General features: G+C 41.5%; 1 protein-coding gene across 1 annotated transcript in view; it reads right to left on the bottom strand.

Moving 5' to 3' along the window:
- Positions 1-1,548: 1,548 nt before the first annotated feature.
- Positions 1,549-18,149, bottom strand: part of LOC126158410 (bone morphogenetic protein 8B-like) — a 151,609-nt gene continuing 135,008 nt past the window's right edge. The window contains exon 6 of the mRNA XM_049916441.1: positions 1,549-3,351. Within this exon, the coding sequence (XP_049772398.1) occupies positions 3,111-3,351 (241 nt within the window). The 3' untranslated portion in view covers positions 1,549-3,110. The remainder of the gene's footprint in view (positions 3,352-18,149) is intronic.

Here is an 18,149-nt window from a genome sequence, read left to right as displayed (position 1 = left end):
TGTCCGTTCGTTCATTGACGTCTCTGTTCACTGCAATAAGTTTAGTGACTGTGTTTTGCGACCGCACCGCAAAACCGTGCGATTAGTAGACGAAAGGACGTACCTCTCCAATGGGAATCGAAAACATTTGATCGCAAGGTCATAGGTCAACCGATTTCTCCACAGGAAAACACGTCTGATATATTCTATACGACACTGGTGACGGCATGTGCGTCACATCACAGGAATATGTTGTCGACACACCTAACTTGTACATGGGTAAAAAGATTCTTCTACCTTGCCCCATTTCGGTTTTCTTATGAATGTGATAATCACTCGCAAAAAAGTGATGAAAACATAAGAGTTTGTCACATAAACTGAAAATAAAAAATTAAAATTTTCACTCGTTCCGTAACTGCTCTCGCTAACCACAGGACCACGGCGCTCCTAGACTCCTGCTTTCCTTGTTGTTGCCTATGTTCGCATGGACTAGTCAGTTTGTATATTTTACTAATTTTTTTCATAGTTCCACACAACTTCTTCCTGTTTTCTCGATTGATCTGTGTTCAGTTTTTCAAGGCCTATCCACTGTGCCAACTTATAACTAAATCTGAGGGGGGTGCGATGGGGAGGTTCCCTTGTGAGAATTATTATAGTGGAGTATGGCTACCCTTGACAGTTAGTAACTGTTTTCTTCGACTTGAACACAGAGCTGCTAATGTATGCGAAAAAAACAGCAATTACAGAGCAATTAAAGATGTTACTGTGAGTTACTAACTCCATCCTTACTCTCTCCGTCCATCTCTCATTCCTGTCCAATTCGAAAACGATGACGTTGTAGGATGAGAACGGTATTCCAGAAGAGGCTGTAAATGTTTGTTCGAAATAGAGCACAGTCACATATTTAACATTTTTTGGGTAGTATAGGCAATAATCAGCAAAGTTGGGACGTATTTTCTCAGTTTCACCCCAAGCTAAAAACTCAACTGCTGATTGGTTTTGAACCTATGAAGCACCGGCGTCAATCGTATGCGACCATTGTTGATACCATAATGATGGAAGAGCATTATGAAGCTTTAAATAAACATCATCATATTTCATCAGGTTTTATTTAGTGCGAATTAACAGTGCGAGTTTTTTTGAAACTTGATCTGGAGCTGAAAGATATTTTCAGAAACAAGGTCTCAGACGGAGGGCGATAAATCTCATGTCTTTGTCAGTGTTGGAAGCGTAACGGCGTAATGGCGCATTGTTAATGTGCTAGAGTGTTGCAAAATATGTCAAGAGATAAATAGAACAAAAACGAACGCACTCGACCGGCCTCGTTTACTTCTCGGTCCTTGTGGAACACTGGATTATGTAAAAGGAACATAATTCATCTTGAGTACGTTCTTTCGTTCAGATTTGATTTTGCTCTTTTTTCTCTTTTTACTCTTTCTTCAATAATAGCTGTAATAGTTGTCTAGAAACATCGGTAGCGAAAGAAGGCTTGACTTACAGCTCGAGCTGGAACGGCACACATGGTATTTAAGAAGTTATTTATGGGCGAATGAAAGAATAAATCAGACGCTGTTTTTAGAATAGTGAATATTTATTGCTTTACAGACTCTTTTTGAATACACATAGAAGACAAATGATCTCCTCCCGGAGCCCCTCACGTGCCAAGATACGAATCTGTACAGAACTTGGCACACTCGAAGAACATTATTATGAGACGCTACACACACACACACACACACTCACACACACACACACACACACACACACACACATACACACACTAACGTGAGCACTCTCAGGCACACACATTCAAACTGGATAAAAAAGAAAAAAACAAGTGAGGAATGTTAAACTATTCAAACGTCTTGGAGCATAAGCTAAGATACGCTGGCCTCACGAGAATTGCTGGCAGAGAAAATATATTGCGAAGTACCACCAGCTCCTGTCTCCAAGTGGTTTCTCTGCCATTTATAGCCGTATCCTTGATCACAATATTTGTTGTTGTCTCTAAATCATGTTTTTATAATAACATTTTTTTATCTCATGGCACTAATTACAGGTTACTGACGAAAATTAATATTAAAAAAACAGAGATCGGAGAAACAGAAGCCACATGGGCGGCTTTACTACATAGTTATATCTAATTAATACTAAGTGGCGGCCATTAATAGCAGAAATGAGTTATACGGATACTATTTCAGCCAACATCCATAGAAAAAAGTTGCTCAAAAACACTTATTGCCCAGCATGAAAGTATCGAATTTCGTAACCAACAGCAAAATGTATTTTGTAATATCACTGAGAGATTATTAATAATAGGCAAACGACCCAATCACACAATAACTTCTAGATCACGGAGCAGGCGGTTCACTTGTGGCATGCATTTAAATAAATTATGTTTTCTTTGAAACCACAAAGAACTTTTAACTCTTTAAAGACTACGGCACTGTATGATTGTTAGATGGTTGTTTGACGATCGGCATTTGTTTTCTGCCTGTTGTGCTAAGCTTCTGTTCATCACTTTTTCCACTATATTTTCCATAGAAATTACTTATGTACCTCATGAAAGAATTTCCTCTTCAGTGGATGTGTGAACTCCATCGACAATTGGAACTGTGTCTACTATAGAGTAGTAATTCCTTTGCTGGTGTAATTTAGGATTTGTACTTAGAACTTTCTTTTACTTTTTGCCTGTATCTGCCAATTTACGTCTCGAGGGCAGTGTATAATTTCCCCTGGCAGATGAAGAAAGTAATCGACGACTCTATCATACGAATGAGAATTAACGCACACCTTTGTGACAGATTTCTTATATTCACTTAAATTTGAGCACACTTACGATAAACTCTTCACCTAGGTTTTGCCTTAGGAAGAGTTCAAATACAAGGAGGCGTATTTTATTGAAGACACAGTACTTACCGACTAACTTAACTGTGATATTTAAAAGAAAATATTCAAAATTCGAAACCAAATAGCTGAAATATTCGGAATTCAGTTGCGTCCGAGCGTTCTCGTCAGCGGTTAATTAACTTTTACCAGCTGCTGGAAATCCGACTGGGGCTAAAGTATCGCAAGTGATTAGAGATGTACGCAGCAGGCGCAATGTCGGGCCCACTGAGGCCGCCGCTGGCCTAGTGGCAGCCGCAGCTCTCGGCTACCATTCCCTCGAAGCTCTTCAGCACGACGTTGTGGCTGTCGTCGAAATAGAGCAGAGTGAGTGGCTTGAGGGCTGCTGGCACGCAGCTGGGTCGCACCACGTCGGCAGCTAGCCCCAGCTGATGTGCCAGGCTCTGCACCGTAGCGTGGTTGGTCGGCCGCTGGCTCTGCCCGAGGGGGAAGTCGCAGTGGCCCCGGCACTGATACGCCGCGTACCTGCAACCACATTCCAAAATCGTCCATCTTGTTTACAGTACAGTACGATTACTATGGTGAGCGTATTCTTCAGACATCAGTGATTAAGTTCTGCCCACTCCCACAAGTCAGATTTCTTCGCTATTCTAATAATTGGTATCGGTTCTGGATCACAGTCTGTTTTGGATCACAGTCAATTGTACGGCGTTTTACTACGTCTCTCAGGCGTTTTCTCGTCAACTGTTGATGTAGCCATCCTGACCCGTTGACATATTTACCAAAACATTTAGGATGAAGATAAATTAGCTCGGTATTTAACCCTCCGCTGGTGAGGAGCTTGTTGGAGTTGGAGCACAAGTTCGCATAGACAAGAATGAAGAACGAAATTAAGAATCCTTTTCAAAGAAACCATTCCAGCATTTTTCTGAACAGATTTCTGGAATCTGCGGGAAACCTAAATCTGGGTAGCTGGACGGTAGAAACCGCCCTCTCGTGAATGCTCGTCCAGTACCTTAACCACTGCACGAAAGCCCACGGTGACCGAGAAGTCGCACACATCAGCCTCCAGTAGCGAAATAAACTTTGTAATGATGTCTTGCTGCATGATACTGTTCACCACAGTTTTTAACGAAATGTTATATGGCTCACCAACACTCCAGTTTTCTGACAGTGCAAGGGGTTTTCGTGAAAAAAAAATGTCGATTTTCGGTTGTGTTTTGAGTGTTCATGTGACCACGAAGGTGAAACACGCCCAGTTCTGCGTCTCCATGGGCATCAGCAATTGACGAAAACCATGTACATTAGCTATACGCTTTTCTTTATCTTGTCCTTCAGTTACTGCACACTACGAACATGCTGCATACAAAATTTTAACTTCAGAATCGCTTTATGAACACTAGCGAACGAAATCTGAGATTGGAAAAATAGTCTCTTAAAACTTTTCGGAGATGAACGCTGCATCACAGTCTTCACCTCAGCCGGCATAAAGTTCACCAAAGTAGCTGGTCTTCTGCTTCTCTTCATGTCTACAGTTGATCCGCATTTCGGTAAACGACGATTATTCTCGTTATTGTTGAATTTTCAGTTCTGCGGTATCTGGATATTTCCAACGACCTGCGTTTACAATACGTGAAAACTAAGAACTGGCGAAGTACTGTTGAACAACTAAAAGCAGTTTCTCTTGAGAAAACGATATATATACCAATCAATGAACAGCACAATACTACAGATGTCATAAGACTTGTGCCCGTTACATTGGAGTCTGTTTGTTGTCGATAATACCCTTACTGCTATCTTGTGATGGCTGATCGAACAAATGCAGTGTAACTGCTATTTACACACTCATTTACGAAACGTAATTAAGAAATACGGTACGCTGAATGAACTATTTTAGCAGCAACTGCTGACGCCACACCCATTTGATATAATTTGTCCGATAGTCTGATCCATCGAGAGGGTAGCGTCATGTTTGAACACGCTCTGACTTCTCAGTCAGGGTCCAGAGACGCTAGAGTGAGGTTGTGTTTAGTGTGTCTGTCGGCGCATCGTGGATTTCCAACAAAGAGCGAACATTAAGACCTGGTTCGAGTTGCAAGAAAGTGCCAAAGAAAGCCATGAAATGCTGAAAATTTTGTGTGGCGATAATGCTGTAACTCTGAAGACAGTACAAGTGGTATGAGCGATTTAAAAGAGGAAACGAGTCTGTAGAAGACGTAACTTTCGGGACATCCATTACCCTCAAAAACGGATGAAAACATGTAAAAAGTGGCAAAAATTGTTCGTTCAAACAGGCGAATACCTATTCGACAGCTTATCGAAGAGGTTATCGTGCCGTACGCGCCAATACATAGCATTTTAAACGATAGTTTGTAAATGAGGCGAGTGAATGCGAAATTTGTTCCCCAGCATCTGAGTGAACGAACAGAAGGAAAATGTTGTGTCAGTTTGCACGGAATTGAAGGATAGTCTTCAATTATGCCCGAAGAGACATGGCGCTAAATCTCCAAAATTGTAACTGGAGATGAAACTTGCGTCTTTGGGTACGAATTCATAGTTCCCAATGGAAAACCATCAAATCTCCTCCCCTTAAAAAGGCACGTCAATCAAAATCGAATATTAACGGCGTGTTCAGTGTTTTTTCCGATAGTGAAGACTTAGTGCGATCAGAGTTCGTTCCTTGGGGAACAGTTATAACGCCGAGTTTTACAAGAACATACTGCAACGTTTGCGAAACAATATGCGAGACTAGGAAAATGGGCCAATGGCTTCCTTCTTCATCCGGACAACTAGCCGTGCCAATTTCGCTTTTAATTCGCGAGTGTTTGGCTGGAAGCAATGTTCCCGTCTGTCCACATTCACATTAATCCCCAGATTTAGCACCATGTCTCTTCGGGCTCTTTGCAAAAATTAAAATCGTTTTTAAAGGAAAAAAGTTTTTACACTCTTCCTGACACTGAGAAGGCTATACAGCGCAATACAGCGCAGCTGAATGCCCTTCCAAAAGACGCTTTCAGAAATGCTTGGAGTCATGGATTCAACGATGGGATAATTGCATTGCTATCCAAGGACAGTACTTTGAAGGAGATAGTCAGATTCCATGTAAGCTTATTACTTCGTCACTACTAAAATTATTCACCGTATTTTTTGATCACACCTAGTATTTTTATGCGAGCGACTTTTCGATCGCACTTTATATTTAGAAAACTCGACGTAGCTTAAATCGAATCTACTGGGTGTTGCCTTAATAGCTAGTCTAATCCTATAGATTAATCCTATAATCTTCGCCATATACAGGGGCCTGAGATAAAACACAAGTACAGCTTCCTTTGTGTACTCACAAACATTTATGTCCCAGTACGAAGTAGTATTTTTAACAGATGGCAGCACTGTTAAATTCTGCCATGCTGTGATAATATGTACATCTGCATGACTACTCTGCAATTCACACTTAAATGTCTGGCAGAGGTTCATCGAACCACCTTTTGACTATTTCTCTACCGTTCCACATCCGAGCAGCGGGAGAGAAAAACCAACACTTAAATCTTTCCGTGCGGAATCTGATTCTTCTTATAGTCGTACGGTGTTCATTTCACGCTGTGTAGGTGGACGAAACAAACTATTTTCGCATTCGGAAGAGAAAGCTGATTATTGAAATTTCGTGAAAAGATGCCCCCCCCTCCCCCAACGAGAAACGCCTTCGTTTTTATGATTAATACCCAAACTCGCGTATCATGTCTCACGATAATATAATGTGAGCTGTGCTTCTTTGAACTTTTTCGATGCCCATAACGCGCAGCAAAACTCCAGAAAAGAACGGACGAGAGTAGTGCAGGCAGTCTCTCTGGCTGATATGTTGCATCTTCTAAGTTTTTTGCCAATAAATTGCAGTCTTTGGTTCGTCTTCCCCACGTTCCAATTTAAGCTGTTTCTAATTGTGATCCATAGGTATTTTATTGAACTGACAGCCTTTAGATATGAGCGGTTTGTCGTATAATCTAATTTTAACGAATTCCTTTTAGTACTCATGTGGACGGTCTCACACTTTTCATTATTTAGAGTCAATTGCCTCTTTCCGCGCCATGCCATCAAACTGTTTGAATGATCAGTTTGTTTTTCTCAACCACGCTGTAGTCGCTCGCAACTAAAACTGCCACAACGTAATATGGAAGTTAAATATTGCGATCAAGTAAATGGCGCTGTCCGTATTCTGAAATGTTACCATTTTTATTTCTCTTATTTATTATCGAGCGAGTAGCGTCGCGATTGACGCGACACATCTGGAGGATCATCCTTATTGACATTTTCAGAACGAACATAATGCCGGCTGCAAATGACCGATCTCACTAAAGTGACTATTAGAATATCAGCCTAATTCACATTTCTGGAGGCAAATTTGATAAAAGGTTCTCAATATACAATGCCGTACACTTCACAGTGATCTGAATTTGGTCCGAAAAGAACTAGTGCGAGTTTAACAAACCTCGCAGCATAATATCACAGAACATCTTATACGAAAACTATTTGTTCGAACGCTCATGAAGATGAATTGCTCTAACACTTTTGAAAATTGTAGTGCTCTGGAAGAAGTGCCGAATAAATACAAACTATTAAGATTTATACAACTTCGAACCAACAGTAAATAGTTAAGACTTCAGAGAGATAACAGATGCGGGTAGATACTTCTCCTTTATTGACGAGACTGTCAATGTTACGCCGGACTCAGCCACTGAAGAGCCACCAAACAAGACAGAAACATGAAAGTATGATCTACCTCCGGGAAAAGTGTTTTCATGCCGTGATACGAGGTATTTCTGATCGTGCAGCATTCTCACAGATGTTACTGATACGAGTGTGATACTAGTGGAAAAACAGAGGGTCTACTCTACGATGACCGGATGCTGGTTTAGACATTGTAGAGATTAGAATGCCCGCCATCGTGTTTAATGGACTGTTGGGTTCAAACTATGATCTCGTCTCGTAAGCACATAGACAGCAACTGCAAATTTTAAAGCCCAAACTACAGATGTTGTATTTTGGAAGGATAATTGCCAGCCAAATATGACGAATAGTGTGCCAGCTTTCTTTGAAGAGCATTAGATGCAACTGCTTCCCAGTCCAGTAAGTTTATTTTATATTTCGCCAAACGAAAATTTATGAGGTTGTTGTCTGTTGTTAACTTGTTCCTCACTCGTGATATTTACCAGTTTGACACGGAGCAGTAGCATTTCGTCAGAATATAGTAGGTACTATACAGTCACACATGCACATTTCTGTTTATTGACGTGTTGTTTCAGAAGATAAGGATCCCTTATCAAGATTCAGTTAGTGATGAAATGGCGGTTGTTTGAAATTCGATAATTGATGCATGTCATCCGAAACCGGTTTCCATTAAATTGTAATATGCAAATGCGACTGTATACTGCGTTCTTGCTTGTCATTGTCCTTGAGCAACCACTATTGATGCTTTATGGACCCACTCGTACACTGCATATAAAGGGGAATTTCCAAGTAGAATATCACTAGTCTTTCCGAGTCGATGCCACGAAGTTTAGAGTCTCTTGCTACATTGCAGCAATTTTACTTGTCGAGAGCACTAGAACGGGGTGCAGCCATCTTCTTGAGGCCAACTGTGGAGCTACGTCAAGTGCTGGAAAGAGGCTATGTATGGCAGACGTTGAAACGGTGGCCGGCCAGCAACGCGTTGTCTTCTAGGTCTGATCACGAGTTTAGTGAGAGATCATATGCACGTCTTTAATCATTCGTGAACTATAATTTACCTGATCAATGGTATAAAGTTCACTTCAAACTCATCTATTGGCGGCAGCTTACTTCACAGGGAGCCTGCATAGCACGAGATTGTTGTCATGTAATGAAAAGCAACAGTTCCGCGACAATGCCTTTCCAATATATCGCAGCCATTAGAAAAGATGTTACACCTAGGCAGTATACATAATGACCTTTATTATAAACTTGTGCTGGATTTCGCCAGGAGAACTGAAGGTAACGGATGCCCCTACCGTTATTGATGTATGTGAAGTGTCTTTAGGGTGTACCTTGAGGCAGCTTATCAGCTGTACTCCTCATAATTAATTATCATCAGTCTTGCTGTCGACTCGTTGTTAGGCCATCAGTTTAATTATCTGGCAGCTGACCATGTCAAATAACTTTGATAAGGGGTGATATATTATAAGGTGCATAAGACTCTACATGTGCCAAAACAGGATCAGTCTAAAATGTAATTGAATTAGAGGTGGATCAAAAAATTGTGTCTACAGTAAGATACCAGTTAAAACAGCAAATGCCTGCTCCCAGACAGGTGTCTACGACGTACATAGTACATTATGAAAATAGTTGAAAGCAGCGTACCGACACACGAAAGAAGCCACAAGCCACAGGCGCATGACAACAGAGCCCAACAAAACGGATAAACCTGCATGAGAAAGGATGCGTATACCCGCGAGCAAGACGTGTGCGTTAATGGATCAGGGACAGAAATCGTATGGACTGGGTCAGACAATGAGGATGTGCGAGAACAACAACAGCCAGTTATACAATGAGAAGTAGGCTTTCGATGTCAATTCATTTTGTTCATTCAGATTTTTATTGGAGTGTTGCTTGTACCCGTTGAATTATATTTCCTCCAGAAGATTCAGTAGGCGATCCGTCGGCAGTATTTAGGGCTTGCATCTTGTTATCTATATTGGTTACGGCATGCTTGCATTCAGTAACATGCAGTTTTGTCTACCCGTCTGCTGAGTATAAAATGCATTACAGTCATTGCAGTGTATTTTGTAGACTGCTGAATTTGGAAATTTATTATATTTCTTACCTTTATTGCTTTTAAGTTGAAGTTTCGGAGTATTGTTGTTGTTGTTGTGGTCTTCAGTCCTGAGACTGGTTTGATGCAGCTCTCCATGCTACTCTATCCTGTGCAAGCTTCTTCATCTCCCAGTACCTACTGCAACCTACATCCTTCTGAATCTGCTTAGTGTATTGATCTCTTGGTCTCCCTCTACGATTTTTACCCTCCACGCTGCCCTCCAATGCTAAAATTGTGATCCCTCGATGCCTCAGAACATGTCCTACCAACCGATCCCTTCTTCTAGTCAAGTTGTGCCACAAACTTCTCTTCTCCCCAATCCTATTCAATACCTCCTCATTAGTTACGTGATCTACCCACCTTATCTTCAGCATTCTTCTGTAGCACCACATTTCGAAAGCTTCTATTCTCTTCTTGTCCAAACTAGTTATCGTCCATGTCTCACTTCCATACATGGCTACACTCCATACAAATACTTTCAGAAACGACTTCCTGACACCTAAATCTATATTCGATGTTAACAAATTTCTCTTCTTGAGAAACGCTTTCCTTGCCATTGCCAGTCTACATTTTATATCCTCTCTACTTTGACCATCATCGGTTATTTTACTCCCTAAATAGCAAAACTCCTTTACTACTTTAAGTGTCTCATTTCCTAATCTAATTCCCTCAGCATCACCTGACTTAATTTGACTACATTCTATTATCCTCGTTTTGCTTTTGTTGATGTTCATCTTATATCCTACTTTCAAGACACTGTCCATTCCGTTCAACTGCTCTTCCAAGTCCTTTGCTGTCTCTGACAGAATTACAATGTCATCGGCGAACCTCAAAGTTTTTACTTCTTCTCCATGAATTTTAATACCTACTCCGAATTTTTCTTTTGTTTCCTTTACTGCTTGCTCAATATACAGATTGAATAACATCGGGGAGAGGCTACAACCCTGTCTCACTCCTTTCCCAACCACTGCTTCCCTTTCATGCCCCTCGACTCTTATAACTGCCATCTGGTTTCCGTACAAATTGTAAATAGCCTTTCGCTCCCTGTATTTTACACCTGCCACCTTCAGAATTTGAAAGAGAGTATTCCAGTCAACATTGTCAAAAGCTTTCTCTAAGTCTACAAATGCTAGAAACGTAGGTTTGCCTTTTCTTAATCTCTCTTCCAAGATAAGTCGTAAGGTCAGTATTGCCTCACGTGTTCCAACATTTCTACGGAATCCAAACTGATCTTCCCCGAGGTCGGCTTCTACCAGTTTTTCCATTCGTCTGTAAAGAATTCGCGTTAGTATTTTGCAGCTGTGACTTATTAAACTGATTGTTCGGTAATTTTCACATCTGTCAACACCTGCTTTCTTTGGGATTGGAATTATTATATTCTTCTTGAAGTCTGAGGGTATTTCGCCTGTCTCATACATCGTGCTCACCAGATGGTAGAGTTTTGTCAGGACTGGCTCTCCCACGGCTGTCAGTAGTTCGAATGGAATGTTGTCTACTCCCGGGGCCTTGTTTCGACTCAGGTCTTTCAGTGCTCTGTCAAACTCTTCACGCAGTATCTTATCTCCCATTTCATCTTCATCTACATCCTCTTCCATTTCCATAATATTGTCCTCAAGTACAGCGCCCTTGTATAAACCCTCTATATACTCCTTCCACCTTTCTGCTTTCCCTTCTTTGCTTAGAACTGGGTTTCCATCTGAGCTCTTGATGTTCATACAAGTGGTTCTCTTCTCTCCAAAGGTCTCTTTAATTTTCCTGTAGGCAGTATCTATCTTACCCCTAGTGAGACAAGCCTCTACATCCTTACATTTGTCCTCTAGCCATCCCTGCTTAGCCATTTTGCACTTCCTGTCGATATCATTTTTGAGACGTTTGTATTCCTTTTCGCCTGCTTCATTTACTGCATTTTTATATTTTCTCCTTTCATCAATTAAATTCAATATTTCTTCTGTTACCCAAGGATTTCTATTAGCCCGCGTCTTTTTACCTACTTGATCCTCTGCTGCCTTCACTACTTTATCCCTCAGAGTTACCCATTCTTCTTCCACTGTATTTCTTTCCCCCATTCCTGTCAATTGTTCCCTAATGCTCTCCCTGAAACTCTCTACAACCTCTGGTTCTTTCAGTTTATCCAGGTCCCATCTCCTTAAATTCCCACCTTTTTGCAGTTTCTTCAGTTTCAATCTGCAGTTCATAACCAATAGATTGTGGTCAGAATCTACACCTGCCCCAGGAAATGTCTTACAATTTAAAACCTGGTTCCTAAATCTCTGTCTTACCATTATATAATCTATCTGAAACCTGTCAGTATCTCCAGGCTTCTTCCATGTATACAGCCTCCTTTCATGATTCTTGAACCAAGTGTTAGCTATGATTAAGTTATGCTCTGTGCAAAATTCTACAAGGCGGCTTCCTCTTTCATTCCTTCCCCCCAATCCATATTCACCTACTATGTTTCCTTCTCGCCCTTTTCCTACTGACGAATTCCAGTCACCCATGACTATTAAATTTTCGTCTCCCTTCACTACCTGAATAATTTCTTTTATCTCGTCATACATTTCATCTATTTCTTCATCATCTGCAGAGCTAGTTGGCATATAAACTTGTACTACTGTAGTAGGCATGGGCTTTGTGTCTATCTTGGCAACAATAATGCGTTCACTATGCTGTTTGTAGTAGCTTACCCGCACTCCTATTTTTTTATTCATTATTAAACCTACTCCTGCATTACCCCTATTTGATTTTGTATTTATAACCCTGTAATCACCTGACCAAAAGTCTTGTTCCTCCTGCCACCGAACTTCACTAATTCCCACTATATCTAACTTTAACCTATCCATCTCCCTTTTTAAATTTTCTAACCTACCTGCCCGATTAAGGGATCTGACATTCCACGCTCCGATCCGTAGAACGCCAGTTTTCTTTCTCCTGATAACGACGTCCTCCTGAGTAGTCCCCGCCCGGAGATCCGAATGGGGGACTATTTTACCTCCGGAATATTTTACCCAAGAGGACGCCATCATCATTTAATCATACAGTAGAGCTGCATGTCCTCGGGAAAAATTACGGCTGTAGTTTCCCCTTGCTTTCAGCCGTTCGCAGTACCAGCACAGCAAGGCCGTTTTGGTTAATGTTACAAGGCCAGATCAGTCAATCCTCCAGACTGTTGCCCCTGCAACTACTGAAAAGGCTGCTGCCCCTCTTCAGGAACCACATGTTTGTCTGGCCTCTCAACAGATACCCCTCCGTTGTGGTTGCACCTACGGTACGGCCATCTGTATCGCTGAGGCACGCAAGCCTCCCCACCAACGGCAAGGTCCATGGTTCATGGGGGGTTCGGAGTATTATGTATTCGAAAACTACATCTGACGGTTGTGTTCTTAAATTGTTGCTCTAGCTGTTGAAAAACTTTTCCAGATTATGTCATGCGGACAAAACTTTTGTTATTCTTTGTTGCTGCCTGTGCTCTTGAGTGTTTGTTTTCTTCTTTTTTCTTTATCTTATTGTGTGGTCACATCACAAAGCTATCTGAAAGCTATCTGAATAGCAGTTCATGCCCTAGTTATAAACTTAATAAAATATTGCAAGTGAAATTGAAAGCAGCATACACGATTCACGAAAATTTAGAAGTTAAGAACAGTTGTGAATTTTCTGAAACTATCAAACATATAATCATTGCTGATTATGCAACATAACATCGGACATCGCGTGGTATCACTAACCTTTATGTAAATGTTCTCATTAACGAAACCATTGAGCTTGTAAAGCATAATATACAGCCTCATAAGAAATGTAGTGCAACAGAAACCATTGTATTCAATGAAATGCATGCACTTATGCTGATAACTTATTCTCTTTCAACAATTGTCAAAAACAACGTCTTGCTATGGGCGATAGATTCGCTGACACACAGCAGATATTTTTATTAATGACTTAGAAATAAAGTTTTTAATAAATCCCAAAACTGTAAAGATCAGATCGTTTACTGTAAACGCCATGTAGACAACATCTTAGTAATATTAAAAGATAACACAAACAGTATCAACGGCCCTATGCGATAGCACCCCAGAATTAACACTACCATTAAAATAGAGAAAAATATTTCCATTAACTATTTGAACCTGACGATCACTGAAATTGACAGCAGATGTGTTAGACTTTTATACAGGGTGTTTCCGTAGGAGAGTGCGAATTTTAACAGGAGATAGAGGATGCTCCACTGAACGATTTGTGCTAGGGAACCTGGGGTTGGAGAAGCCAGCATAAGGAGATAATAGGGACAAAATCACATCATTGTGTACTTTTTTATTTAAATTAGTTACAGTTAACAGCAAATACTATAACTGACACAGTGAATGTACCATTGGTACCGTATCGGAAAGTGTGCTGAAACTGACGGTCCTCAAGCTCAATGCAAGCGTGACATCGGTGACCTGACAAATATTCGTGGTGTGTTTCGAATCACATCACAGACAAGCTACAATTCTGGCAGCTAATTCGATCTCCGTATTCACCGGATTAGATATCCCATTAGAAAATAATCAGGGGATTCAGGTCAGTTGACCTCGCAGGCCATGGAATAGAACCTCCCATTCTCATTCAGAGACCAGGAAATGCAGCATTGAGATGTTTGCGGACATCCACACTGAAGAGAGGCGGTGCATCGTTATGTTGTATCCACGTCCTCTCACGAACAGCCAAGGGTATGTTCTCCAACTCATACAGAACTCTTCTCACGAACCTCAACTAAACAAAACCTGCATCATGACTTCCTACTAAATAAACAGCACAGTACGTGTAAACGTGTAAGCATGTTAGTTGTAAATAAGCTGGAAAACAGTAATGCTAGACAAAGCGGTAGACAAGTTTACTTCCATATCTCCTTAAGTTGGCTTCTCCGACCCCAGGTCCCCTACCTCAGTTCAGTAGAGCATTGTTTATGCCCTGTTACATTTTTGCACGCTCTTATGGAAACACCCTGTACAATAAATATATGCACCGATACTATTATTCAAATCACGTCGTGTCAACGCATGCGATATACACTGAAGCGCTAAAGAAACTGGTATAGGCATGCGTGTTCAAATACAGAGTTATATAAGAAGCCGGTATAGGCATGCTTGTTCAAATACAGAGATATGTAAACAGGCAGAATACGGCGCTGCGGTCGGAAACGCCTATATAAGACAAGTGTCTGCCGCAGTTGTTAGATCGGTTACTGCTGCTACAATGGCAGGTTATCAAGATTTAAGTGAGTTTGAACGAGGTGTAATAGGCGGCGCATGAGCGATGTGACACGGTATCTCCGAGGTAGCGATGTAGTGGGGATTTTCTCGTACGACCATTTCACGAGTGTGCCGTGAATATCAGTGTGTGCCGTGAATATCAGGAATCTGATAAAACATCAAATCTCCAACATCGCTGCGGCCGGAAAAAGAACCTGCAAGAACGAGACCAACGACGACTGAAGATAATCTCTCAGCGTGACAGAAGTGCAACCCTTCCGAAAATTGGTGCAGATTTCAATGTTGGGCCATCAACAAGTTTCAGCGTGCGAACCATTCAATGAAACATCATCGATATGGGTTCTCGGAGCCGAAGGCCTCACCCTTGATGACTGTACGACACATAGCTTTACGCCTCGTCCGGGCCCTTCAACACCGACATTGTACTGTTGATGACTGGAAACATGTTGCCTGGGCAGACGAATCTCGTTTCAAATTGTGTCGTGAGAATGGACGTGAACGCGTATTGAGACAACTTCATGAATCCACGGACCCTGCATGTCAGCATCCTGTCTGATCAGCTGCATCCGCTCATGTCCATTGTGCAGTCCGATCGACTTGGGCAATTCCAGCAGGACAATGTGACATTCCACACGTCCATAATTGCTACAGGGTGGTTCCAGGAACGCTCTTCTGAGTTTAAACACTTCCACTGGCCACCAATCTTTCCAGACATGAACGTTATAGAACATATCTGGGATTCCTTTCTACGTGCTGTTCATAAAAGATTTCCACTCCCTCGTACTCTTACGGATTTATGGACAGCCCTGCAGGATTCATGGTGTCAGTTCCCTCCAGCGCTACTTCAGACATTAGTCGAGTCCATGTCACGTCGTGCTGTGTCTGTGTGTTCGCAGGGGCCCTACACAACATTAAAGCAAGTGTACCAGTTTCTTTGGCTCTTTAGTGAAAAAGCCCGTATTTTACTTAAACTGTATGCGGACTGATTCGCTTGCCACTCGACAGCCAAGAAATACGTAAGAAATAGACCTCTTGAAACAAATAGCCGCAGCAAACGTTTACACAAGACTTTTTTTCAAGCGACCATATATTAAGATAAAGAAAAAGAAGAACGTAAACACTCAAGATCACAAGAGATAACAAAGAATAACAAAAATTTTGTCCGGAGGACATATCATGGAAAAATTTTTCAACAGCTGTTAAGAACACAACCGTCAGATGCGGCTTTCAAATAAACTATACTCTGAAACTAAGGCTTGGATACAAGATAGGCAACAAACATAGCAAATTTTCAAATTCAGTCGTCTACAAAATATATTGTGATGAATGTGACACATTTTATATTGGACAGACGGGTAGAAATTTTAATGTAGGATTCAGGGAACATCCACATCCACAGAAAAAAAACTGCAGTTGGCCTACATTTTACTGACCACAAGGAGTATATCGTAACCGACATAGATAACGACATGCAAGTCCTGCATACTGCAGCGAGGGGCCGCCTATTGAAACTTCTGGAGAAAATAGAGCTTTGTGAGTACAAGAAACGCCATCCCACTAAAATTATTAATAAAAAAACGAATTCATATTGCTCATTAACTGACGAAAACACCTCGTTTTCGGTGAAAGTGGTGAAAGTCTAGCTAAAAAGAGCAAGTTATTCAAATCAGCGTAGGTGTTCGAATTGGTCACGATTAACATCCATTCACAGGCGATGGCGCTGAGGTTTATATACGACAGCAAGTCTTCGATCTGTCCATTATTTGGGTCGATCTGCGTTGAGATACTTTCTGACATGATTATGGTTCTGGGGTGGGCCACCATCTTGTTGAAGGTAGAACTAATCGTCGCCGTACAACTCATGGATGGCTGATAAAATAGATATCTCAAACTTCTCTAGGTACACCTCTCCGGTAACTGTGCCGTCACAGAAGAACGGCCCAGTAAAACACCGATAAGGTAATCCACACCTCCATTCATTCCTGGTAAATACACGGCTTTGTTCACATTGATGCGCGGATTTGCGGTGCTCAATAGACACACATCGTGGCGGTTTGCTGTACCAATTAGTTTCAGTTGCGCCTCATCGGACCACACAGTTATCTCTGCAGACACTTTATTGTTGTGCACCTTACCATTAAACCATTTCCAGTTCTCCAGTTTACGAACTGGATCGTCCACGTTCACTGTGCGTAGCAATACAGGGATGTAGCACTTAAAAGTTTGCAGTCTTCAAAATGCGCTGAACGCTTAAGCGACTCAACCTGGTTTCACGCACACTCTGTCTCACAAACTTCTGAGATGAAAGAGCGATTGTTGTAACACAGGATGAGGAAAGGCCAGTTTCTGTTACATGTCGTCCAGATCGTTGTTCGCGTACATCTGTGGCAAAGCTTTCGACTTCAAATTTGTCTCGAATGAGGGCAATTGTTACTCGTGTCGATGGCTCTATTTGAAACCAGTTTCACCGTTGGCGTTGAACCTCATTAATGCTTTCGTACTTAACGTACCACTTCAAAACCGTCTACCTCTCATAAAATGTCGGTCTTGCACCAACCATATTTACTCACGTAACTGAAAACAAAACAAAACAACGATTATATGGCTATCAAGTACTTCGGTAACTCAAGGTCGCAGTAGGGAACGTCTGCCAACTGATACTGTCATCATCCCAGTCCCAGTGTGATGCAGAACCCAACTAGCATCCTACAGTTTAATTGAAAAGCTCAGATACAATATAGTTTCTGGAAGACAGTCAAAACGAGAGAATAAAAATGTCCACAGCTCAAAGAAATGAAACAAACCAGTTTTCACGGTATCAGTACGGGTGAATCTTACTTTAACAAGCGTAATTGCATCATAGTAGTCCTGTGGGATGCAGAACATGCTGATTAATTTCGATTGTATATTACTTTCTCAACATCGACATTTGGGCCCATAGAGATTGGCGAAGCTGTGTTTCTGATGTGGAAATATGGCAAGAACTCCACGTTCCATGTGCAGGTGTGGAGTTACACCAACTGTTTCGTGACACTACATCCTACGAGGAGGAGCTGCTGTAGGTCGCTCTCTGACAGTGGAATTTGGTGAAAGAAGGGCGAAAAATAATGGATGCTTGTTTTGTCTTAGGTGCCAACATTCAGTAGTTTCCAGGAAAACGTCAAAGTTCTGATGGAACTGCATCAGTTTTCACGCGTGGTGTTATACCAACTGAGTTGACAGCGTAGTGGCTAATAGCACAGGATCGTATTTTT

Source organism: Schistocerca cancellata, chromosome 2 (genome assembly GCF_023864275.1).
Source record: "Schistocerca cancellata isolate TAMUIC-IGC-003103 chromosome 2, iqSchCanc2.1, whole genome shotgun sequence".
Classification (NCBI taxonomy): domain Eukaryota; kingdom Metazoa; phylum Arthropoda; class Insecta; order Orthoptera; family Acrididae; genus Schistocerca; species Schistocerca cancellata.
Note: the sequence above shows the minus strand (reverse complement) of the source record. Positions and strands in the feature narration are given on the sequence as shown.